Here is a 27,317-nt window from a genome sequence, read left to right on the forward strand (position 1 = left end):
AATAATAATAATAATAATAATAGTACAGTAATAATAATCATTATTATTATTGTTTGTTTGTTTATTTATTTATCTGTCTATTTATTCATTTATTTATTGTGTGTGGTTTTAGAATTACGCATTATGTATTATAAATAATATATTAAGTGGTGTCAAACTTTTGAATACCCGACTGCAGTTGGTCTGAGATATAATTAATAAATTAAATAATATTTCATTAATAAATTCAATTAAATAAGTGGAATAAAATGTCAAATTCAGTCAGATCATCAAACTACCACCATTCTAGTGTAACTGTCCACTTTGAGATATTCCACAAAACTCCATTAGTTGGCAGTAAAGCAGCATATGTGATTAAACGCAGAGGAAGACTAGTGTCAGCTGATTAGAGCACATCAGGTGCCGGTCTTGTGTTTGTTCTGGACTTCTGTCTAAGCGCCGTTTATCGGCCCTTTTACCCGACAGGTGGCGATGACCCGGATCTATCAGTGACAGGTCGATCACACGAGCCGTCGGCTGGATATTACGCCACTACCTGGCTCCAGTGTAGGTGACTTGACTGTGTGTGTGTGTGTGTGTGTGTGTGTGTGTGTGTGTGTGTGTGTGTGTGTGGTGGTGGCTCTCCCGGGGTGGGGTATGGCACACAGCTTCCTCTGGTGTCACTGTAAATCCGCAGTGGAGGGCTGACAGCCTGTTGCTATCATTTCAGAGGTAAGAGTGTGTCCGGATTACAGAGATGGCTCTGCTAATGGAGCACCAGTTCAGGCAGATGCCAGCTGACAGACAGGTGGAAACAAGACCGTTTCTGGAGGCTGTGTCATACCTTCCACCCTTCTTTGGTAAGTGAAGTTTCCACAGTGTGACACAGTTAGAGACTATGCAGGTATATAGACACTGCTGTCATTCCTGGATATAAATGATGTCAGCAGCTGCAGAGAGATGTGGCACCTCTATATATTTCTGAGTTCTCAGATGTACAGTTACAGTGGGCCAGATTGAGAGCACTGACTAACTGATAGTAGTTTTAAGCATGCAGATCCATAGTGCTGTATGATTTACTGACTGTTGAACTGACCAAACATGCTCACAAATGCAGTAATTTATCTGACACAAGTCCCCAGTAATGGACCTTTTTCTTCTATCATGCATCTTTCATGTGGGATTTGTTCAACTTTGATTAATAGACACAAAACTTGTTGTGAGGAAAATCTGTCACAACACTTCCATCAGGCCTAATGAAACGATCTGGCTCTTTCCAAATGATAATCTTTTTTGGATCGTGTTTCTCTCCATCAAGCTGTCCACAGTCCTTTAGCATGCATAATTTAATCCACTGGCCTGGATTTTAAGTTGTGAAAATTGATTAGTACGGTGTTGAGTTCCCCTTGCCCATTCACCGGCGGCATGGTGCGCCAGGGCATCTTTGTGCGCCTTCATTCTGTATTAATATGCCAAAGGTCCTCCATTGAATTTGCCACGTGAAACCCTTGAGAGGAATCAAGTCTGATGTCGATATTAAACTCTTTCCTCCTTGTCACCATTGTCTTTCCTGACCTAGAAATTTCTTGGCCAACTTTCCTACAAGCCATTAAAGTCCTGCACAATTTCATAGTACATTCACACAGGTGTTTTACATTCAGTTGCCTAATTGGATCTCATCTTCAGGACTGAATGCATGGACAATACTTCCTGACTCCCCTGATAGTTTTGCACCTGTTTTACATGCAGGACAAGTCATACTTTTGTGATTCTTTTAAGTATCTGGAGCTTAGTGACCTCAGTAAACTCACTGCATGGCTCTGTCCAACTTCAACCGTGAGAAGAGGCCTAAATAAACCAGAATAATTAACACCTATGTGGGTTTGCAGGGCCTTTAGCAAGCAGAGAACTGGATGTTGCTTGTAAACAAAAAAATATTCAAGAACGTATTCCTGTCTATTTTAGCTTCAGCGTTTCTGTTAAATAGATTCTACTGTGGCTTTTCAGAGTTGTTGCACTTTGTCTTTGTGACAAAAAATCTTGTGAAGAGAGCAGAAAAAACAATATAAGGATGTCTCTGAAACAAGATATCAGTGTCATGGCGATGCATCAGATCAGCACAATAGAGAGGATTTTGTCATGAGTAGTTTCCACTAACAGCTCAGGAGCTGAAAGCTGTCTGTTGTGTCAGTGGGTCAGTCAGGAGCCGTGTGTGGCCGGGACTCTAGACTTCTCATTGTTCACCATCCCGTCACCAAATACTCAGGTCCTCTAGTAGCCTAATTAAAGGACACCTAATGATAATACTGTGGTGATGTGTCTATAAGAACAGCAGACACTGACGGCCCAGCCCAGGTTGATTTGCTTTACCTCTATTCATTGCCTGCTTATTCCAGGTGACAAGACTGTTTTAACAACTCGAGAATGTTCCCAGTTTCTCCTGAAAATCTTGTTCTTGTAACGTCTTATCTTGCTGCAGTGATGTAGGTGTACTGTACTCCAGGACCCTGTGACACAACTGGTGGGTGTGGCTGCAGGTGCAGCAGAGCGCACTTCGAACCAACCCATCAGTGATAAAACTTTCAACCAAAGAGGGCAACAAAACACAGCTTTCAGTCTGCTGTTAAATGAGTAATTCACCTACAAAATGACCATTTATATATCAGTTACACAATAACTTGTTTTTCTCAGCCTCCTCAATAAACGAAGAATCCAAAAACAGAGACATTTCTTGATGAATTGAAGTCAAAAGGGCCATTGTTTAACAACAGTAAAACTATATTAGAGTATCTCTTTATAATCTCTCACACAGCTTATGCAGTATGATTCAACTCTCTAAACAGAAGTTTTGATGTAGGTTTTCTGTTAATAAACCCAGCCCTATTTTACATAAAATTTATCAAGAAGTTTCTGTTTTTGGATTTTTCGTTCACAGGAGGCAGGCGAGAAAAACAGTTTTTTTCAAGAAAAAAGAAGTGTTCCTAGTGAAGTATTCTTTTAAAGTTCGTCTTGTGTCATTCTGCTCTGTCCACCATTTAACTAAAGCTAAATCATACATAATGCAAATCAATTAAAATATTCAGATCCAAGATGCAGTTTAATAGGTGTTCAGTTTCATCAATTAAAAAAATCTAAATGCCTTGTGCATCATTTTATACATATTGTGCCTTTAATTCAGCCTGACATTTTACATTTTAGGTCTGGGATTTTGACTTGAGTGTGATCCAATATGACTACCAAAGAGCTTGTAAGGGTGAAAGGTCAACTTCACCAGTTTTGTGTACAGTATAGTACAATATCAATATATTTTTGTATTAGTGAATAATAATCCAAGCAAAAGACAAAGATCCCTGTGTGCACAGTTGCACTCAGGAACGTTACCATTAGCCTTAGAGACTGGAAGGTTTACCGCCACCCCAGAGGAGGACAGAATTTGTTTAATGTGTAATTTAGGTGAAGTTGAGAATGAGGTTTCTGCATATGAAGACATATGTATGTTTTAGTAAATGAACTCTATTTGTGTTGATTTCTTTTGGCTGGATGATCATGAATAATTTGAGTTTTGTGTCAGAAAGGGAACCTTTTCTGTGGCTGAATTTCTTCCAGGCCTGGGATAGAAGGCAGAATATTTGGTTTCAGGACTGGGCAGTAAAATAACATGTACTTTGGACTGTTTACTGCAACGCCATTGTAATGGTGTCTTGTGTACCCATGAAGGTTGGGTACATGTAAGTGTGCATGACACACACAAAAGAAAAATCATTAATTTTCATCAATCATCTTAGTTATCAATTTTGAAATGATATTTTCTGCACATGGTGATTCATTAACACCTGAATGAAAACTAGAGTTACTGAAAATTGAATGCATTTCAGTGGTGCTTTCAACACTTTGCAAGGGCCAGTGACAATTTTAACTATTAAGCTTTTTTTCATGATTGCAAATTTATGAAATGAATTTTAAAAAGTCAGTCTTATACATAGCTTTTTACTCCTTAAATTCTCAGTCACTCTTTGTGTAAATATTCCTCCTTAGACTGCCTTGGCTCCACCATTTTTGCCCCAATAAAGGCAGACATATCTGGGAACATCACAGTAAGTATGATAATTCTTTCATGTGACCTCAGTTCAATCTGTCGCTCTACTCTTACATCTCTTAGTAACATTATAATACAATGAAATGTACTGTACTCCTAACAGAAAATCAAGGCTGTTTATGACACCAACCCAGGACGGTTCAAGACACTCCAGCAGATTTTGGAGGCGGAGAAGGAAATGCATGGAGCAGAATGGCCCAAAGTTGGAGCCACGTTGGCACTTATGTGGCTAAAAAGGTTTGAGACATTTGACATTTCAGGTTTTATACATGTCTGGGTTGCATGTGTTTAAAATTTGGTCTGCACCTGTTATAACTGTGCTTGTCTTCTTTATTGACCAGGGGTCTACGGTTTATTCAAGTCTTCCTACAGAGTCTGGTGGACGGTGAAAAGGATGAAAGCAACCCAAACCTCATTCGAGTCAATGTCACTAAAGCCTATGAGATAGCTCTGAAAAAGTATCATGGCTGGTTTGTGCAGCAGCTCTTCAAGGTGAGTTCAGAGTTTGATAGGCATGTCTTTTTTGAGAGCAGATGTATGACTCGCCCTGTGTTATTTGTGAAGAAATATACTGCTGAGCATTCAAAATGCCAAGTTGTGTATAAATGTAGTGTTTGTATTTGCTCTTCCAGGCAGCTCTTTTCGCTGCTCCATATAAGACAGATTTCCTGAGGGCCCTCTCCAAGGGCCGCGACGTCAAGGAAGAGGAATGCTTGGAAAAAATCCGAAAATTCCTCATTAACTTCACTGCCACCGTTGACGCTATTTATGAGATGTACAATAAGCTGAATGCTGATCTTGATTATAAAGTGTGACTGCGGGACGCTCCTCTTTCCTCCAGTGATCCACTTAGTTTACAAAGTAATTTACATTCTGCAGTCTGCAGTCTACATCTTGACATGTCTCCCCTCAGGTCATCTGACAACTCACTGCGGGAGTGTATTTATAATACTCTGTCGTTACACATCAAATATTTGTGCACTTTTAATCATCTGTGTGCCTGTTCTGGCTTTCTCGTTCTGCCTTTTCCTCACTGTTGTCTGACTCTGAGGCAAGTTTCCCAAAGCAGCTGCAGGTTTAAACTCACTGTTTCTCTGTTCTCTATTTGAAGAGTCATGTTTCTTTACAGCATAAGCAACAATATAGACAGATATTATGTGCTTCACCATAAGATAATTATACCAAAAAATCAAAATGCTGCTCAGCAAATGTTTTTAAAACCAGGACTGTTACAAAAGCTTTAAATAAGAGAGTGATGCTGACAAATTTAATGAGCCACATCACTATCAACACTGTATATAATACAACAAAAATAATCTTTACACCTTATAGTGTTTATCAAAGATTTTAATTTCATATGTTTAAATTGTTATTGTTCTATATCCTGAGATAAGATAAGGGCTGCATTTACTTGTATTCATACAAAAAAAGGACAAAACAAGACTTTAAAATGACTTATATTGAAATAAACTTGACTAAACTCAAATTTTTTACAAACACTTTGGAAAAGACGTCATGTTCTTCATCATACGCAACAAATACTGTGTAGTTGTCCATGTTTTGTGGGGATTGTAGTTTTTAGATTTTAATGAACAATTTTACTGCTAAGTTATTACATATTCCTAAGTTATCTATTACAGGTACACAAACTATACAAAACACATAAACAGAATATTTTCCTGCGTCATTTTTGAAGCGTGTTCACCTGTTTTTGCCTTAAATTGGATCTACAGAGCATTTAAGCAACCATGTCAACTTTTCTGCCTTTAGTCCTCTATATATTTTATACATTTGTGTGAAGCAGGCAGGCTGTTATAGAGCAAACTGTTAATTATTACTGAGGGTCTTGTCTGTCTCTTTTATACTTCCATGCTATGCAGAACTTGAATATGTATTTTAATCTATTTTTCCAAAGTGATGCTTCATCAGCACAAAGTGCTCCTCTGTCCACTCTGCTCTCAGGTGTTTACATAAAACTGAAAGCGTATTTTCTTTAAAACTCGATGCTGAAGGGATATAAAGGGTTGCATTATGGCTTTTTGCCTCCTACATGGTTGGAAGGTAGAATTTCAGATGCTATATTTTGACATCATATTGACCTTGAATAAAGGGGAAGGTTGGTGGCCTTTGGCTGGTCAGTACTGTTTTGGGTTCATGTGCTGAAATGCTCATCTGATGTGTCTCTTGTGGCTGAAATTATGTTGCAGTGCGTGTATAGTGCAAATAACAAATCATGTATTTTCAATTTATGTAAACCATAATTTGCAATAAAAATATGTGCAATAATTCATGTGACTTTCTTTACTTGTTGTGCATCGCTATGATTTTACATCACTGTTTTACCCTACACATCACAGATCAGATAAAGCAAACTGCAGTGGTGGAAAGTAAATAAGTACATTTACTCCAGTTCTATAATTAATATAAGTTCAATTCAGAGATACTTGCACTTAACTCACATTAATTTGTTGCCAAGTTATATTTCCTCTCCATTTCATTCATCGGAAAATATTGTACCTTTCACTCCACTTCAGTTATTTGACACCTTTAGTTACTTGTTACTTTGAAGATCAGCATTTTATATGAGCTATAAATCATGTAGTCATCAAGGAAAATATGATGCAATATTACAAATTAAACTACTTAACAGTACAGTATAAAATAGTTTGACCTGCTGCAACATAAAAAATATGCTTACACTGATGCATCAGTTATAATAATACATTAAGATAAATTCCTAAGCTTTTTCACACCCTGCATGGGTCGGCTACAGCACAGGTAGAAATTAGTCAAGTTTTCAATAAATGCAAGGGGGAAAACTAACCAGGAGTAGTTTTTTTCTTTTGTGTACAGCTCTTCCTGCTCTCTTTGCCACCACTCCTTACCTCCAGAGATTTATTAAACTGTACTTCACTGAGTGATTTTGAATAGTTGAGAGGTGGGTCAGTATTTGTGAAATACTGCTCACAACAGGCATGTTTATTCAGCAGTGATTAAACTGGGATAGAAAGCAAGGTTACAAATTAACTTTAACTCTCAATTTTAAAGCCAACAAGACGACAAGCGAAAAATTTAACATTCCAGAAAACTTCTCATTTGCAATCAGTGCCTGTACTGTCTATCACTTGCTTTGAAGTCTTTCTAATTAATATACTTAAAAAAATGTCAATATCCAAGTAAAGGTAGTACCTTGGTAGGTAAAAAACAATTCAAACAAACAAACAAAAAAGAAAAAAAAGATAAGCACTTAAAAACTGATATTTGCATTTTTGCAGAACTATGACACTATGATGATGAAACTATGATGTGATGGAAAGCTCCAGAACATCTACTAAATGGACCTCCTAGTGAGATTGTTATGTCAACTTTGACTGTGGATGGCTTCTTACATTTAAGGAAAAAAAGGACAAGGTTAGCAACAGGTAGTGAGCAAATGACCTGCCACAATAACACAGGCCTACACATCAACTCTCTTCTGTCATCACTGGAGCAACAGTTTGTTTAATGACCAACACACTCATGAGAAGAAATATCCTGCTTAGACCATTATGTCTTTTGATGACATGCAAACTGTGCAAACCTCCCAAAAGTTACAGGAATAAGTGAGAGGCTTCTCAGATAGTTTGTTGAATGGGTCTTTCCTGACGCCTGAGTTATTTTTGTTTTCTTAGGCAGCGCCTAGCGGCCATCAGTGGTACTACATCTTACACATCAGCCTTGGCTCCAGCCTTCAGAGTCAGCCCCTTTTGTCCCACCCAAAATCTGTGTGAAAGCATCCGTTGTTCGGATGGACTTTACCGGCGGTCGGACGCACGGATGAGAGGCGAACTGTGATTTAGTCAAAGCAGTTAGTGTGAAGTGGCAGGAATCACATTAAACCCGAGGAGGCAGCAGAGCAGCGCTCAACAGGAGAAATTAAAGTTTCAAACCATGGAAAAACTGCTGCGGAAAAGTTTAGAGGAAGAAAGAAGAAACACAAAATAAGATCAACCGATTGGAACAAGGTAAGTAACACCTCTGGTCCTTATACTCTTCACTGAATGTCATTAAAGTCACAAACATTGATTAGATTTTACCGTTTTGCATGGGGGAAAACGTATTGAGCTGATCTTACAGTAGTTTAATTATTATTAAGACTAGGGTCGACTTTTCATGATGCCTTATCGTTATTTAACATTTTCAACAGTGTGTGTCATGTCACTTTTTATTTCTTTCATGCCCCTTTTGAGAAATATGTAATTTTTATTTTTTATTTTTTTTATTTATGCCCATTCATGACCAGTTAATCCACACTTTTTTAAAATCTGTCATGAACCTTTACTTCATTTATGTTTCATTTACTATATGTGACTCAAGAAACACACAAATGTCACATACAAAAACTTTAAAATCATTTTTATAAATTGATTTTTTTTTTCTACTTTTCCCCCAGTAGCTAGCAGAGCCTCCAGCCTCTCTTGCTCTGGATAATGTCACATCAGCAGTGACAGTGAGCAGGAAGTCCCACATCTCTCTCAGTACATTACAGTCACTCACATTTGAAATTCCCACAAGTGGATTTCCACTCCCTGACCCAATAAGTGGATAATATGTGAGCTTTGGGTCTACTTTTTATTTTACGACCCTGTTCTATCATTCTGACAGGTTTAATACACGGTGGGTCCTCTCTGCCGTCAGACACGTCCACCTAACAACTTAATCCTTTGCTCTTAGTCTGCTGTAATAGTTTATCAAGGGCAGCCTCTCTTTGTGCCTCCGTCTTTTTACTATCATATGCCCATTGGGGTGTAAAGGCATGATAATCCCTGTGTGTCAGGCAGGGTGGTGAGTCATGCCTTCCCCTTAGTGGGACCCCAGCTCCCATGTTTATGTTGCTCCTTTGTAGCACAGTCTGGCTTTGCTAGGTTGTCAGTGTCATGAACAAACTGAGGAAACCGTTCAATCTAAGAGGAAGCTTCAAGAGGAACATGTGTGCATGTCATGTTGTACAAAGTCCTGTGTGATGGCATACTGTAGCTGTGCAGAAAAGCACCAGTTGTAATGAGTAAATGTGTCCAGTGTTAAACAGACAGGTGGTGTGATGGAGGAAACATATCATTCTGACCAATGAGCAGCCAGACTCACAGCCATGTTGTTGGTGTTGGCATCAGTCCTTTCCTACGTTTTCCTTACATCCTAGCCCCGAACAACAGAGCTCTTTTTGTACCACTCAAGACCTACAGATTTGTTTTTGTCTGTACCTCTGTGTCAGTTGATGGTGACTGTTTTTTGTTTCTACAGGACGCCCACATGCTTCAGCATCATTTCCAGTTTTCCCTGAAGAGGAATTTGGCACACCATTGTGATAAAAGGGATGAATGAGGTAAAGAGGGGTTAAAGGCCAAATGTGTACTTCAAAATCTTCTCAGGCTTCAAGTAGCGATTTCTAGGGTCCCTCTGGTAATTGTAGTCTTCATACAATTTCTTACTCAATACATTATATTGTTCACTTTGCTTCTGCCATAATGATTATGCCTATGATAAAGAATAATCTATGTAATGTTGCTATTTCCTGCAGTAGTTTAGGTGGGTGTTACTTCTAAAAAACTCTTCTACAGTCACAACAATATAACAACATTAACTCCAAGTACAAAAGGAATCTTACTTTTACATGCTCTCCTGAGGTCCCCACCCTTAAGTACAATGTTGGAATTGTTGGTAATTCCTGCTGGCTGCATCTGTCTTCAATTTGCACATCTTCCTTTCCTTATGTGACCTGGAATTAATCAGGTCCACCAACATTAGGGTTATCCAAGTTCTCTTAATGCTGTTCGAACAAGCAAGAAATGTAGAAATTAAGAGAAAAAAACAAATAAAAAATTATAAAGCAGAAATCACAAATGCCCAGATGCTGGAGATAATAAATGTTTTAATGTGGCAGTTATAAAATAAAGTGAAAGGTTCCTCTTTCACATGATCATAAATATCTGATTACAGTTGAACAGATTGAAGGTTCTCTGTTGAGTTTCTGACCTCTAGCTGGAGCGTTTTTTCTATCAGTGGGTCCCTGTTTTGTTTATCTAATGAATCTCACACATGCAAGTGACATGATACACAGTCCTACCATTGGTTTTACAATATATCTCACTGATGAACAGCCACAGTAACATGACTAGATATATTGCAGTGCACCAGCAAAGGCAGGGAAGAAGAAGACTCTTAGCCATTTAGCATGTCTGTGTTTGGAAGTGCATAGAAACAGAGACTATTACTCATACTCAGTATGATGTCAAATTGTGTATGTGAGTATAAGACGTGAGCTCACTGGACATACTCAACTGCCCCACAATGCATTGCCTCTCTTAAGCCTGCACCATGGGAGAGATTTTGAGAGTCAGGCTAAAAGCTGTTAATACATCACTTTTATAAGTTTTAATATTTTTTCAGGCAAGAAAGTAGCTATTTAAATTCCCAATATGTGCTCATTTTATCCAAATAACACTGGGAAATTTGCTGCGACATTTTTGAAGATGTGAGAGCTGCTGGCCAGGTCAGACCAGTGGTCAGATACATGGATGGATTATTGAATAGGACTATGGGCACAGGCAAAGAGGCTAAAGGTGTCAGGGGCCTTCGCTTGCAAAATGTCAAATGTCAAATTAACAAATACAAACCAGGAAGACACAATCAGACAAAAAACTGCAAAGAGATGCGAAGGAACTGGAAAGAGACAAAAAACCTAGAAAAACAGGCTAAACTACCACAAAGAGACAGAAAACAACTACAAGGAGGCATGAAATGACTGCAAAGTGACACAAAATGACCAAAAAAGACACAAATTACATCAAAGAGACACAAACAACTAGAAAAAGACACGAAATAAACACAAAAAGACACAGAATGCTAACCTTTGTTACCCTAAAGAGACACAAAACCACAAAAAGATGCATAATGACTACAAAGAGACACAAGACCACCACAAAATTGTTGTGTCTTGCCCATATGTAGGAGAGTTGTGCCCAGGAGCCCGTTGTCTCAGTATCTGCCCATGGTCAGATCCAGTATGAAACTGTCACGTGACTGTCTTGCTTGAGCAAACTTCAGTGTGAACCGTGTGTTGCTAATGACATATTTAATTGTTCATTTAGTATGCAGTACATACAGATTAAGTATGTAGCCGGGAGGATGTTAGTATGTGATACAGAGCACAGCCAATGATTTAGCCTAAAATATTTTAAAAATAATTTCTGCAAATGTTTTATGATGAAGGAAATATGTTGTATGTTTACAAGAAAACTCCACTGGCCACCTTTAAGACTTCTCTTTCCATTTGCACAAGACTTCCATGACTACCTAGAGGTCACGCAGCTCACCCAGAACATTTTGTTCATTCCAGGGCCGTTCTGCTCTCCTCAGAAGGTGCCACCTTGCCTTGTCCAAGGCCGACACCCTCAGCTCTGTTCCTGCCAGCGATGCTCTCTCTGCGGACGCAGGCGATGGCGGGGCCGCTCAGCCTGAGAGTGATGCAGCGTTCAACCTGTCAGAGTTCTCCCACCTGTTTGAGAACGAGGACAACTCCCCATCAACTCAGGACACGAGTCAGGATTCAGTCGTGGAGCTGGTTCAGCCTGGTCAGCCCGCAGATGGCAGACAGAACCTGCGGATGAAGTTCCAGGGTGCTTTTAAGAAGGGCATTTCCACCCCAATGGACCTACTGGAATCCACCATATACGAGTCAAATGTGGTTCAAGGCCCCAAAAAAGCACCCATGGACTCACTCTTTGACTATGGTACCTACAGGAACACCAGCAACCAGAAACGACGCAGGAAGAAGCTCCCAAGAGGGTGAGAAGGGGCCCTTACTGTTTTGAAACTACATTTCATGTGTGTTTACAGGTTTTAATACTTGTGTGTTCCTTTAGACTTTACAGTTCGTGGGTTTACTTTTCTGTCAGTAGTGAACCTACACTGGATTTTTTCCAGGGACAAAAGGGCTGGTTTGGAAAAATGTTGTCAGAAAAATGAAAAGCTGCTACCAGTGCCACTCTGTAGACAGAGGTGTGCCACATGAGGAAGTATGTACACACACATACACACACACACCGTGTTCAAAGCAGTCTCTCATTCAGCCCATTCACTGATCTAACAGAGAGCATGTTGTTGGTCACTCTGCAGCCGTTGAGGTAATATTTAGGCTGCTCTACCTGTCCGACACATACACAGGGGTCTATTTAGAGCACTTGAGGGTGTGGATGGTTTCTTAAAAGATGGTTTGTGCATCAAACACCCTTTGGATTATTAATTTTCTGTCAATGAAATGTGAAAAGAGTCCATGGATACGAAGGGAAATCTAGTTTTAGTTGTAATGTGTGACATCATGTCATGTTATTGTCTCCTCAGTAAAACCGAGACGTCCTGTGACGACGGTCAAAGTTCGGACCCGCCAAAAGTAATGAAAATATTCAACCGCTCTCTCCTCTTCGACTGCGTGTCACGTGCAGACCCCGAGGCCCTCGATGGCCTGTTGGAGTACCTGCAAACTCATGAAAAGAGGTTAACTGACGAGGAGTTCAGAGGTGAGACAAAAAGGTTGTTGCTGAATGTGATATCTGTGCACTGCTTTTCTTTGACATGACAGACGACAAGTGAACAAAATGGGTTTGACTAGGAGGAACATTTTGTGATGCAGATGATGCAGATTTATTTTTCACTCTATCACACGGTTTCTGTCAAACCTCTCTCTCTTGAATCTCAACTCTGCCTTTGCTCTAAAACAGAAGCTCAGCTTCATCTAGTGACAGTTTTACCTTTGGCCTTTTGTGTTCCCCTGCTCCCCTCTATATGCTGTTTTTGGCTCAAAGGATGTGAGAGGGAAATGGTGGAGCTGAGTCTTTGTCCTGCTAGAGGCAGGCCCAAGGAAAGCTTCCTGTGTGTGTCTAAGAAGTTTTTTTTCAGGCTTATAACAAGAAGCAGAGAGAAATCACAGCAAACTGTCATCTCCTTCAGAGTGAAACATGGCTTTACAGAGTTTTTCAAAAAAATGAGAGTCTAAAAATAGCGAGGGGCTTTCTTGACCTCTGTCTTTCACAGTTTGACCTCATGAACGCTACTTAATCATTTGCATGCAACAATTCCCAGAACTCTGTCTTCTTATTTTATGGGTTCATTCCCAGAACATTGAGAGGAACACACCAGGAGGTCACATTTTATATGAAACTAGATTCCCAACCAGGGGTTCTTCTACCACAGGGGGTAGTTCTGCAGTTATCAGGGTATACCCGTAAAGATTGTGGAGTAGGACAACGAATTCAATATTATCATAAAGAGCTAATCATCATGGATGAATGGTTGAAATTTCCAGCTTCTGCCAAATGTATTACACGTGCAAACTTGACTAAACCAACCTAAACATTTACACTCAACATTATGGGTCATGTTGATGATGGTATACTAAAACAAATGGGTGAACTTACACAAAAAACTTTGTTTGTTTTCTTTGTTTTAATTTCATTTCTCCACCAGAGCCGTCCACAGGGAAGACATGTCTGCCTAAAGCCCTGTTGAACCTTTACGGTGGGCAGAACGACACCATCCCACTGCTGGTGGACATAGCAGAGAAGACTGGAAACCTCAGAGAGTTCATAAATACACCCTTCAGGGATGTCTACTACAGAGGTATGGATGTGATCGTAACATGCAGTTACATACAAGTCATTTGCAATTGAAAGGAGTTTAAATAAAGAGGTAATTTGACTTTTGCAGTTTTATACAAGACGGTGATCCCTTCATCTTATGCTGGGCTAAAGCTAGCAGAGACAGTGTTTTTTGAGAGCTGCCTTATCTGTCCTGGCTGGTGGTTGAGGCCCTGTTATGGGGCCTTAGGCATGTATTTGTATTATCTATGTGTACAACTCTGTGAAAGAGAAGATCCAGGCCTCATTTGTTTGACTCTCATCCTTTACATTGCTGTGACTAAAGAGGAAAAAATAGGTTTCAAGAACACCTTTCAACACAAAGAGTGTTGTTGCTCTTTATTGTTTTCTCCAAAATTGCTTGAGTTGCCTGTTTAATTAGACTCTGTACATTTCACAATTATGGTCAGTTTGAACAAAAACTCTGCTTTATTTTCTCATGCAGGAAACACTTTTTATGTGACAACATAAAAACTTTTAAGGGCTAAGTTTCTATGGGTTCTGACCCAATAGAAACAACCTGCACGTAAATGTAGCCCTAACCCTTATGGCTTTTAGTCTGTTTTTTATGACCTCGACCCTCAAGCTCATAACTGGGCGTCAGTTTCTCAAAAGAAAAACATCCTGTAGATAAAATGACAAGAGTTGACACTCTTCAATTAAACACAAAGCAACACTTTTGAATACTAATAATAGTTAAAATGTGTAAAATGTATTCATTGCATTGTCAGGCCAGACGGCGCTCCACATTGCTATAGAGCGCCGGTGTAAGCAGTATGTGGAGCTGCTGGTGGAGCAGGGAGCTGATGTTCATGCCCAAGCCAGGGGACGCTTCTTCCAGCCCAGAGACGAAGGGGGCTACTTCTACTTTGGTAATGACCTTTGTCAGCATATAAATCTAGCGTGGAAACAAAAGAGTTCATTGTGCTGCTGTATTTCCCGTTTTCAGCTAACCTTTTTCTCCATCCTGAGGTGGTAAAACAGTGCAGGCAGACGGTCACCAGAAGTTCTGTTAAAACTGTTACTGTATGTTCTGCCTCATGTGGTAGTAATAATGTGGTGTGTCTGCGGTTTTTATGACTTCACTGGTCACTCTTTGAGTTTCCACACTGGCTCCAAATGCTTATTCTGTCTTTTACAGCACAAAACTGACATCAAAGTTATGCAATATGCACATCAGCAGCTGCCAAGATAACATAGTTAACGCACAGGACATGGTCCTGGCAAGGAAACCGCAGTTGCCATGGAGAAATAAAGTGACATAAGACCCCACCCTTTCTCTTTTTAACGTGGCAGGTTTAGGCTGAGTTAACACAGTCAGGATCCTGCTGTGGTCCAGAGGTGAAGTCCAACTCATAGCCAAATGTTTTTTGAAGTATCGTAAGAGAAACCGTCATCAGTGGTGCTCCACAAACACATGAAAAGACGAGCATGATGTCATATGTTTAAGAGGTTGTCCAGTGAAAGGTGTCAGTGTTCTGCAGTTTAGAAAACATCCTCTGCTGACCCTCCTCTGGGCAGGACCTCACTGACCTGTTAGAGAGGGAAAGAAATCAGCGCTCAACATCGCCCTCTGTGGTTTACTTTAGGAAACAACCTCCAATATCACAGTCTGTGGTACCCAGGAAAAAAAACAGTTATTTATTTATATCAGTGTGTCCTTTTAGCCTTCTGATGGTAATTATAGCAGATATAATTGATTTTAATGTTACTCTACCAACAGCACTGAAAGATGTGTAGCTGGTTATGTACTCTTGTTTTATTTTTTACCCAACCCAATTTTAAGAATTGTTTATTACATTCATGCGTTATATTTCTCACTCATCACAGAGGAGATGATTTCTATTTGCACTTAGCACGCTTGTCATTCCCAAATCCCAGCGTGTCCGCGCACAGCGTGAGTAATTTGCTGCGGAGCTTTGCAGTGAGGTGAACAGGAACCTGGCAGGGCTGATGGCTAATGGGATTTAGACTCACGCTAACACTCTGCATGCACCCGTGCAAATCCATGAAGAGGAGCGTTTCTATGTGAGGTGACAAAGTAATCTGTCACCCATGGCAACGGCTCATTTTCAGCAGCTGCTTTTGGCACTCTGGCCCCATTGCGCTCCTCCTTCAAACAACTGCTAATTGTGCTGTTTTCATAGCGGGGATTTAAGTCAAATCTTTGATCCATGTTTAGTATGCTTTGCAAAAACATACAGATGCCAGCTACAGTTCTTAATTAACCCTCCTGTTGATTTGCTTATTTTTAATCTGAAATACAGTTGCTTTAATCTCCTGTGAATTCAGAATGAGGTGAGTGCTCCCTCCCTCTCCCTATTTGCCTAGGTGAGCTGCCTCTCTCACTGGCCGCATGCACTAACCAGCCTGACATAGTGCGCTACCTGACTGAGAATCCACACAAGAAGGCCGACCTGCGGCGCCAGGACTCACGTGGAAACACGGTGCTGCACGCCCTAGTGCACATCGCAGACAACACCAAGGACAACACACGTTTCCTCACAAAGATGTACGACCTGCTGCTAATCAAGAGCGTCAAGCTCTACCCAGACTGCAGCCTGGAGACAGTGCTCAACAACGATGGCATGTCACCCCTCATGATGGCCGCCAAGCTGGGAAAGATCGGGGTAGGGATAATGATGAATCAGTGTGTCAAGCAGCATGAGTATAATAAAGGAAATGTTTTCTTCATCACATCTCTACAGGCCATAATTAGTCAGAGGTCAGCAGGTCAGCTTCTCCATATTCCTACAGGTTTTTCAGCACATTATTCGACGGGAGATCAAAGATGAGGAAGCTCGTCATCTATCACGTAAGTTTAAGGACTGGGCGTATGGGCCAGTGTACTCCTCCCTCTATGATCTGTCTTCACTGGATACTTGTGGAGAGGAACCGTCTGTGCTTGAAATCCTGGTCTACAACAGCCGCAATGAGGTGAAAAAAAATCTTAAATCTATGTGCTTGTTCCAACTATAACAAAATACAGCTGAAATTGTTGAACTGAAAATGTTTCCCTCAAGATCAGAGTATTAAAAGCAACCAAGCATAACATAAAAATGTACAGTACAGGCCAAAAGTTTGGACACAACTTCTCATTCAATGCGTTTTCTTTATTTTCATGAGTATTTACATTGTAGATTCTCACTGAAGGCATCAAAACTATGAATGAACACATGTGGAGTTATGTACTTAACAAAAAAAGTTGAAATAACTGAAAACATGTTTTATATTCTAGTTTCTTCAAAATAGCCACCCTTTGCTCTGATTACTGCTTTGCACACTCTTGGCATTCTCTCCATGAGCTTCAAGAGGTAGTCACCTGAAATGGTTTCCACTTCACAGGTGTGCCTTATCAGGGTTAATTAGTGGAATTTCTTGCTTTATCAATGGGGTTGGGACCATCAGTTATGTTGTGCAGAAGTCAGGTTAATACACAGCCGACAGCCCTATTGGACAACTGTTAAAATTCATATTATGGCAAGAACCAATCAGCTAACTAAAGAAAAACGAGTGGCCATCATTACTTTAAGAAATGAAGGTCAGTCAGTCCGGAAAATTGCAAAAACTTTAAATGTGTCCCCAAGTGGAGTCGCAAAAACCATCAAGCGCTACAACGAAACTGGCACACATGAGGACCGACCCAGGAAAGGAAGACCAAGAGTCACCTCTGCTTCTGAGGATAAGTTCATCCGAGTCGCCAGCCTCAGAAATCGCAAGTTAACAGCAGCTCAGATCAGAGACCAGATGAATGCCACACAGAGTTCTAGCAGCAGACCCATCTCTAGAACAACTGTTAAGAGGAGACTGCGCGAATCAGGCCTTCATGGTCAAATAGCTGCTAGGAAACCACTGCTAAGGAGAGGCAACAAGCAGAAGAGATTTGTTTGGGCCAAGAAACACAAGGAATGGACATTAGACCAGTGGAAATCTGTGCTTTGGTCTGATGAGTCCAAATTTGAGATCTTTGGTTCCAACCGCCGTGTCTTTGTGAGACGCAGAAAAGGTGAATGGATGGATTTCACATGCCTGGTTCCCACTGTGAAGCATGGAGGAGGAGGTGTGATGGTGTGGGGGTGTTTTGCTGGTGACACTGTTGGGGATTTATTCAAAATTGAAGGCACACTGAACCGGCATGGCTACCACAGAATCCTGCAGCGACATGCCATCCCATCCGGTTTGTGTTTAGTTGGACGATCATTTATTTTTCAACAGGACAATGACCCCAAACACACCTCCAGGCTGTGTAAGGGCTATTTGACCAAGAAGGAGAGTGATGGAGTGCTGCGGCAGATGACCTGGCCTCCACAGTCACCGGACCTGAACCCAATCGAGATGGTTTGGGGTGAGCTGGACCGCAGAGTGAAGGCAAAGGGGCCAACAAGTGCTAAACACCTCTGGGAACTCCTTCAAGACTGTTGGAAAACCATTTCAGGTGACTACCTCTTGAAGCTCATGGAGAGAATGCCAAGAGTGTGCAAAGCAGTAATCAGAGCAAAGGGTGGCTATTTTGAAGAAACTAGAATATAAAACATGTTTTCAGTTATTTCACCTTTTTTTGTTAAGTACATAACTCCACATGTGTTCATTCATAGTTTTGATGCCTTCAGTGAGAATCTACAATGTAAATAGTCATGAAAATAAAGAAAACGCATTGAATGAGAAGGTGTGTCCAAACTTTTGGCCTGTACTGTATTTTAGTATATCAAAAACCTGAGTCAGAGTGTGTACACAGATCAGGATTTCTTTAAGTGTCATGTTTCTGGTCCTGTTGTCAGAACCGCCATGAGATGCTGGCAGTGGAGCCCATCAATGAGCTGTTGAGGGCCAAATGGCAGAAGTTTGCTGCCGTCACCTTTTACATCAGTGTGGTTTCCTACCTCATCACCATGATCATCTTCACCCTGGTCGCTTATTACCACCCAACACAGGGAACGGTAGGTGTGAAACCACCATATTGCATCGGAACAAATCAGTGCTTCATGATGTGAAATTGTTAAATGTGCCAATGCATCACTTGATATTCAGGACAATACAAGAACATATTTTTACTATAACAGGTATTTAAAGATGTACCTTGCAGGATTGTTTCGCCTCGCTGTATTTGCATTTTTTCCAGCGCTGTATCTCTTGGATGCCTGCTGCTTATGATCTGGCACTTTTTTATAAAATCCCGACCTCACCTGGACGCTGTGGGGGTCAAGCCCATCCCATTTATGTCCCAAACACAACAACATAAGAAGAAAATAAGAAAATACAGGCAGAGGGCAGAGTCTCTGCCAAAAAATAACACTGCCACATACCTCCAGTAATAAAATAATAATAATAATAATAATAATAATAATAATAATAATAATAATAATAATGCATTTTATTAATAGGCACCTTTCAAAGCACTCAAGGACACCTTAAAAGACACGGTTAAAAAAAAACAAGCAGCAATGTATCCAAAGATCGTAATATACAATAAGAGTTAATAAAATGACGAGACAAAAATTTTAATTATAAATTTAAGGTATAAAATCATCATCATGGAGTCATCATCAGTGCAGGCCAGGGTACCATATGTGTGTCACTGTTAAATCAGACTGAATATGCCAGTTTGAAAAGGTGTGTTTTCAGATGGGATTTGAAAGTGGAAATTGAGTCAATACTGCGAATGTCATGGGAGAGAGAATTCCAGAGGCGAGGGGGCAGAATGGCTGAAGGTTCTAGAAGCCATGGTAGTTAAGCGCGCAGATGGTGATATGAGTTGCAGAAGAGGATCTAAGAGTACGGGAGGGTGTGTAGATATGAAGGAGTTCAAACAGGTAGGTAGGGGTCACAAGTGATGTTTGAGTGGAATTACTTCTTTATGATAGTGCATAGTATATCTGTAACTTTTTAGCAGAGAAAAATCCTTTCTAAACTGGATGGTAGTTTACATATCTGCTCCCAATCTGCATGTGTCTATAAGGAATGTTGTTACTGAAGAAATCTAAAACCATCCATCCCTGACAAGCTAAATTCTTCCCGTAGATGTTCATATGTATATTGTGTATGGATTTTTTTTTTTTATTGCTAAAATGTTCAGATTGAGTGAATTGATAAACCCCCATCCTGCTTCCTTCCAGCCTCCGTACCCTTACACAACGTCCTCTGACTACTTGCGCATGGCAGGAGAGATTGTCACCTTGGCATCAGGAATCTTCTTCTTCCTCACCAATGTGAGTCAACACACTCTGACGCTTCTTTATCGTTTGATCATTAGTTGCTCACGACTGTCTCCCAGTCTTTTGCAAACCTGTAACAATAGTGTTGTTGTCATTATGGAAATGCCTCTCTTGCTCTTTGCAGATTAAGGACCTCTTCTTGAAGAAGTGCCCTGGGGTGAAGTCTTTATTTATTGATGGATCTTTTCAACTGCTGTAGTAAGTCTCCATCCTCCGTTCCCCTCTTCCTCACCTCTGCCATAGCTTTTGCTGACTTTTACTTGAGGCAAATGTTGCATCCTCTTAATTGAGTCATCTAATTAATTTCTCAGCCTCCTTGCTGGCACGTTTTATAGTTTACATCTTTAATTAAGCCCATGATCCAAACAAAGAGCAGAGAATGTCAAGCACCTCTCTGAACCGTCTTGATTCAAATCATTAGCAACATGGCTGTGTTGTCTACACTCTGTTAAAAATGCCAAATGCCAGCAATCACATCTGCCTGCCTTCAAGTATTACTCCAGTATCACAAACTTTAACATCATGACAAACGTCCTCTGTGTCTTCTCCAGCTTCATCTACTCGGTACTGATTGTAGTCACAACTGCTCTCTACCTGTCTGGCATTAAGGCCTATGTGTCTGTGATGGTGTTTGCACTCGTCCTGGGCTGGATGAACACTCTGTACTTCACCAGAGGCCTGAAGCTCACTGGCACCTACAGCATCATGATACAGAAGGTTAGATAATGGAGACAATAAACCAATGCATATTAATTAACCTTAAAAATCATTATCCATGTGTCTTACCACTCCTCTTACTTTTGGTTCACAGATTCTTTTCAAAGACCTTTTTAGATTTCTGCTTGTGTACGTGCTCTTCATGATTGGATATGCATCAGGTACTGTAGGCTCATGGTCACCTCACTTTACAGGTGTAATGCTGTGTCTGCATTAATTAAAGTGATAGTTTGCCATTTTAGGAAATAGTTAATGTCACTAACACTTATATTTTGTCCATTAATTTAAATATGAAGTTACGACCAGGATGCTTCCAGTTTTAATGCAAAAACCTAAATATCTAACCATTAACTTGACGCTATTAACTTTCAGTCTTAATGTCAGGTTAATTTAAGCTAACTGTGACCCTAAAGCTAACAGGGTGTTTCCCCCTGCTTCTAGTTTTTTTGCTAAGCTAAGTGTCTCCTGGCTGCCTCATATTTAACAGACAGACATGAGAGTGGTATCAATCTCCTCATCTAACTTTTGGTAAAAAAAGCAATAGTACTAATGTACTAATCCTTTAAGCGCTCATAGACACATAACCAGACTTCCTCTGTTCCCACCGCACAGCCCTGGTGTCCCTGCTGACAGCGTGTCCTCCACCGGGCACAGAGTGCGACGGAGGCTGCCCCACCTACCCCGACTGCAGGGACACAGACACCTTCAGTGCTTTCCTACTTGACCTCTTTAAGCTGACCATTGGGATGGGAGAGCTGGACATGATCCACAGTGCACAGTATCCTGCAGTCTTCCTCATCTTGTTGGTGACCTACATCATTCTCACCTTTGTCCTGCTGCTGAACATGTTAATCGCTTTGATGGGAGAGACAGTGGGGCAGGTGTCCAAGGAGAGCAAGAAGATCTGGAAGCTTCAGGTGAGATGGAAGTAGCTGTTTGTGATGGGCGCTGTCAGTGAAATATGGTCTCATGTTCAGTTCTTCCAAATGATTAAAACGCATGTAGTGTCTTTACCTCATCTGGTATCTAGACATGCAGATAGTTTTGGTTTGGCCTTTTTTTGGCAGGTTTTGATCATTTTTCATTTGTGGTGCTTACAGGAATGAAAAATTACATTTTCTTGCAGCTGCAGCTCCCAGTATGAACACGTAAATCAGAGGGTAACAAACTCATTTTAGTTCATGGGCCGCATAAAGTTCAATTTGATCGCAGGTGGGCTGGACCAGTAAAACCATTGCATAATATTTTATAAATAACAAACACTGTACCATCCGTATATCATGCTGAATAGTAAGGTAAGGGTAAGGGCAAGGGACTCATCCTGAGGGGCACGTGAATCTATTCACCTATTTTTTTAATGGCAATCAGTTGAGTACTGGAGGAAAGGTCAGGGGATCATCGGGATTTATACTCTAGGGACCGTGGATATCTGAAGATGAAGAATTAAAGATGAATCTGCATGGCTATTTACCACAACATGCAAATAAGAAAATTTGTTTTGTCATTTAAGTGGCTTAAATAGTATAATTAAACATAATGTCTTCTCACAGTGGGCAACGACCATCTTGGACATCGAGCGCTCTTTCCCAGTCTGCCTCCGCAAGTCTTTTCGAGCTGGGGAGATGGTGACTGTGGGGAAGAACTGGGACGGCACACCTGACCGACGCTGGTGCTTCAGGTATTAATGCATGACCCACAATCACAGTCACTCAGCAGTGCCAATGCCACTTCAAAGAGAACTGTCAAGCCCACTGGTGTCTTGTTATATCAGGGTGGATGAGGTGAACTGGTGCCACTGGAATCAGAATCTGGCAATAATCAATGAAGATCCAGGCAAGAATGAGACCTGCCAAGCCAACGGGTTGCAGCAGAGCGTCAGAGCTTTGCGGAGAGGTGAGATTCTCACTGTGCTCTTATGAATAAATGCATTAACAAATAAGTATATATTCATGGCGCGCACACTGACTTATTCATACAGATCAAAGAAAATCCTTCTTTTCTTATCCCCCTCTAGACCGCTGGTCCACAGTGGTCCCGCGGGTGGTGGAGTTAAGTAAGGGGCCACGGCCTCGTGATCTGGTGGTGGAGATGGAGCCGCTTACGCCAAGACACTGACGCCTGCAGAAGACTACAGCTGTCCTTCTTATAGGGGACTGCAGAGAGCCATCAGCACCAGTGAGATCACTCTGCAGGGAACGATTTGGCCAATAAATGACTAATTTGCACAGATTTCATGTGCCTTTTGTTCAAAGATAGTATAGTAAATATTACAGTAAGACAGTCAGTGTAAGAAGACAGACTGAGCACACAGAGACACTGGATGTACAACGTCTTAAAGAATCACTGATCTGAAAAAACATCAAAAAGAGTCAAAAACTTGACATAAAAAAAGTATAAAAAATAGCTATAATTTGTCTTTTACTTGCCACAGAAGAATAAAAAACTTATTATAAAAACGTACTGTACCTCTGCATTTCAGACATCAGCAGCTGATCACTCAGGGATTTAAGTGAGTCAAAATATTTCAGCATTTCCCATCTCATTATAGTGTTACAGAAAACAGAATCATGGGTTTTCTAATAGCTAGCAGAAGCATAATTACTGTATTATTGCATCAGCAGTGTAAACAAAAGCTTTGCTAGAAATGCCATCTACAGATATAATCACAATGGGAGATATTTCTTCATCACTGCAATAAATATTCATAGGCTTACAGAGTAGAAGTTGGCTTTTATTTGCTTGCTCTATATTTAAGAGGTCCCTATATGTATCATGAAGATTATATTGTATGTGCTAATTTGAATGTGTATTGTTCCAGCTATGGGGGTTCAGTGTGTAGAAACTGGATCTATGTATTTTATGAAGTGTATTTTCCCTTTATTTTCTATACCATATTAATCAAATAGTTTTAAAACTATGAAAGTCTTGGGCTGGGACCGCCGGTGCCGGCAGCGTAGCTTTCATGTAACTGAAACAATGCACTATGCCAATTTGTGATGTGTGCATTATTGTATGAACACAAAGACATTGTTCGGAACAAGATGGGAATGATGAGCAGGTTATAGTTGTCAAGCAAATATGCAAATGCAAGACAATAGCCTTCCGTGTTATGGTTTGTCTTTGAATTTCCAGAGTTATTGTTCCTTTGCAGCTGGGGTATTTGCATAATCAACTCTCAGGCCTTGCCATTATGTGCCCCCACCCCCACCCCCCATTTGCTGCAGTGCTTTTATTGCAATTGGCTCCTTGCCCTATAGAGCATCTTGTTGATGCACAACTACTGTATGTATGTATACATGTATGTGAGTTATTGTACTACATGACAGGGTGTGATAAAGAGCAGATAGGCCATGCAATTCATTTTCGCTAATTGATTGCTGTCGAAGGTCACAGGTCATTGTTCACAATGTTTACATTGCTTTTATAAAGAGAAATGCCTATGCATTTTTTTACATTGTTTATTGCTGCACAGAACAATAAACACTGAATTTATTTTATGAACCACACAGTACTCTGTCTTCCTATTCCTGCATTGGACTATGAGATTCTTCTTCTGAGGATGTTTTGCAATCAGTACTTAAATGATAGATGGATTATTGTATCCCTGGGCATTTGCTATCAGCCAGAAATGATTTAATTTGATCAAAAAGAAAAAAAAGAAAGAGCCCATGGAAGCTCTTTGAACAGACGCAAATCAAATAAATAAATATAGATAAATAAAGAAAGAAAGAAAGATACAAAGAAAGTAAATACTTAGATATGGAAATGTAAGCTTTTTTTTAATATATATATATATATATATATATGGTTATGTATTCTGTTTCCATTTGTGGTTTAACAAGAGTGATACAGTAGAGTTTAGGGGTGTTGTGAAATACTGGTATTGATGATAACTGTGATATTTAAAAATGAAATATTGAAAACATGCTAATAACAGATATATGATAATACTGTTCAAATAATCCAGCACCTCTTAAATAATTTTCTCTTCTCTCTGTTTTCCTTTTGTCTGCCTCTCCACCTCTGTACATTTTGAATGTAATTTATTTACCAAAAAAGAGACAAATTGCACAATAAACAAAGTTAAAGATGAATTTGACTTACAGTATTTTCTTTTCAAATTTTCTACAAATATCGTTATCATGAATTCTTTTGGCCATGATGGTTATGTAGTGAAAATTATGTTGTTTTTTGTTGTTGTTTTTCTTTTATTGACATAATTTTATTTTCGACACAACTTGCAGGTATACATTAACCAATAACTGCTGTCAATGCCACAGCACATGAAGATATCAGGACAATGACAGACAGTTAAATAAACAAAACAGGGCATGACAACAATTAATTATTTGACCTTCTCTTAACAACATCATACCTCATATAACACAGCTCCACTGTTATGACAAAGACAGTAGCAGACACAAAGAAGTATCACAACATATACACCTGCACCCCTCAACCCTGACCTTTCCTGTCCCCAGAGACCTTTCTCTAAATTCTACTATACATGTGTAAAGTTTCTCAAACGAGCACTATAGAGTAAAAACAAAGACAAAATACAAATAAATTCATACCATTTCCTTGCAAGGTATCTAAGTGTCTACATTTCTCATCATAACATTGTTCTACTATTTGTTGCATGTAAAATATACATGTTATATCACCACATGAAAGTTAAGAATTACATTTTAGCTAAGCATCTATATAATCTTTCACAGAGCGTTTTGATGACAAAAAACAATATTCTTGATTTTCTGTGTATTTTTTAATAAGTGCACCTTCATTCCACATTAAACCAAATTCTCCAAAACTCAAGGATTTTGAGTTCTGTCCTGTTAATTCAAACTGCCGACTGTGGCTGGACAGACCCCAGAGGTGTGGCCTACTTTTTGTCGTATGTCACAGGTGCTTTATTCTATCATCACAATTTTTCCATTCCTTTTGTCAATCAACTTGTTCCCAATTACTTCATTCAGTTCTGTTTCTGTTTTAATTGGTGCATTTTAAAAATACCAGTGCATTAGTGCCACTCAAAGGCACCTAATTCAGCCTATGCAGTTTTAATAGACGGAACTATTTATTGAGTTCATGTTTGCCATGGGTCCTGATTTAAAGTATCACACAGCAGTAAGTGTAGGGACACTCTGTCAGTCATTATGAAGGAGACAGACACAGATTTCATGTGCTCTGTCGATGACCCTGAATACCTCCTAATGTAGGATGATGTTTAAAGCCAATTAACTGTTACATAACTATCCTAAAAATAATAATAATCTGTTTTTTTCCTCCAGATTACATTAATTATTTAGCTAATAATATTTTGAGAGGATATAAGTTAACATTTTAAGATGATGGTTGTTTCCTACAGTAGTCCTTGTATGATAAATATGTTGGGAAGATGAGTGTTAATTATCACTTGCAGTTCCTTCTCTGGCCTGCTGATGGCTGCAGAGGTCTAAATTCCTGTGCTGTGCTGCATGTAGAGAAGAGATCCCACTTGAGGCACACAAGCATTAGCTGTGTCTACTCCTGTAGAAACTGTAGGGCAAATATATATATATATATATATATGTATTTTAATTATAGCTGTAAATATTGAATTGTCAGTGCTAACTGTTACCAACACTCTAACCTTTAATAGGTTATACTTTGTAGGATGCAGTCCACTTATGAAACATTTTTTTTTTCCTCTGGATCTCAGGTCTCGTTGACCTCGCTGTAACACCCGGCCAGTAATTATGGGCTTTTGCCTTTCTAATGAAACCACAAGCTGGCAACAATTTATGAACTGCTTCACTGCTTTTCACCTTTCATCATTACACCTCACCTTTCCTTCTCCTCTTTAAAATGCTACAGTGGTGATTCTCACTCACGATAACTAGGGCCTCACCCCTCACCTCCCATCCTCCTCCTCCTCCTCATCCTCCTCCTCTTCTCTCCCCTCTCTGAGGCCGGCAGCGCTGAAGGACACAGGGAATCTCTCACCACCTGAGAGAAGAGGCTAATCCTCTTTGCCCCAACTTTAACTGGGCCACTAATCCTCCAGGTTTATCTAAGCAGTGAGCACCTAGCGCTGCTGACAACTTGGCCTGCCCTCCTCCCCGCAGCCTGTTAAGTAGGGCAGGGCTCGGTCCTGCAAGTGTCACTGTCAGCAACTCTGGAACCGCACACTTGCACAGGAAGTGTGAGCTGTTAACAAAATGGCTCACTTGCTTGCAGCATGTGTGTGCTCGCTGCCACAAATGTGTCTCAACAAACCAAAGTGACAGCCAAGCAGGATCATGTTGTAACGGCCCTCATTTAGCAACCACACATAAGGGAAAGTTGACAGTTTCAGCCAAAGGTCTTAAGTAAACTAACTAGCTTAGATATTGGCAGTACAAATTGTTCAGCTATTGTCCAGCCAGTTAAGCTTTAAGGTGTTTAGGCTGATGAGTCTCAAGCGGATACTGGGCTGGACTTGGGCCAACTCATTCTTTATTCACTAAACAACACTCCAGACTGTCTGATGGCTTCAAGTACAACATTCATTGCCTGTCTGAGGTCCAGCCGCCTGACACACAGAGCCAGGGCTCCTTCCGTACTGGTCACACTCTCACTAATCATTTCACTGACTGATACTGCAAAAGAGGTGGATGGATC

The 27,317-nt window shown here is 40.2% G+C and overlaps 2 protein-coding genes across 2 annotated transcripts; both read left to right on the forward strand.

Annotated features, from left to right (window-relative positions):
• The first annotated feature begins 156 nt into the window (after positions 1 to 156).
• On the forward strand, positions 157 to 6,365 carry gltpa (glycolipid transfer protein a). Its single transcript, XM_033619192.2, has 6 exons — positions 157 to 546; positions 710 to 839; positions 4,015 to 4,073; positions 4,179 to 4,312; positions 4,417 to 4,567; positions 4,708 to 6,365. Exons 2-6 carry the CDS (start codon positions 737 to 739, stop codon positions 4,888 to 4,890), a joined length of 630 nt encoding a protein of 209 aa, XP_033475083.1. The 5' UTR covers positions 157 to 546; positions 710 to 736; the 3' UTR covers positions 4,891 to 6,365.
• A 1,471-nt stretch (positions 6,366 to 7,836) lies between these two features.
• trpv4 (transient receptor potential cation channel, subfamily V, member 4) lies at positions 7,837 to 22,951 on the forward strand. Its single transcript, XM_033618444.2, has 17 exons — positions 7,837 to 8,079; positions 9,356 to 9,437; positions 11,451 to 11,899; positions 12,455 to 12,630; positions 13,577 to 13,729; positions 14,478 to 14,618; positions 16,078 to 16,376; positions 16,504 to 16,683; positions 18,525 to 18,683; positions 19,860 to 19,952; positions 20,083 to 20,156; positions 20,510 to 20,675; positions 20,770 to 20,836; positions 21,288 to 21,592; positions 22,226 to 22,353; positions 22,447 to 22,568; positions 22,690 to 22,951. The coding sequence occupies exons 2-17, from the start codon at positions 9,429 to 9,431 to the stop codon at positions 22,788 to 22,790; spliced, it is 2,622 nt and encodes an 873-aa protein (XP_033474335.2). The 5' UTR covers positions 7,837 to 8,079; positions 9,356 to 9,428; the 3' UTR covers positions 22,791 to 22,951.
• Positions 22,952 to 27,317: the final 4,366 nt, after the last annotated feature.

The sequence above is a fragment of the Epinephelus lanceolatus genome, chromosome 9 (genome assembly GCF_041903045.1).
Source record: "Epinephelus lanceolatus isolate andai-2023 chromosome 9, ASM4190304v1, whole genome shotgun sequence".
Lineage (NCBI taxonomy): Eukaryota > Metazoa > Chordata > Actinopteri > Perciformes > Serranidae > Epinephelus > Epinephelus lanceolatus.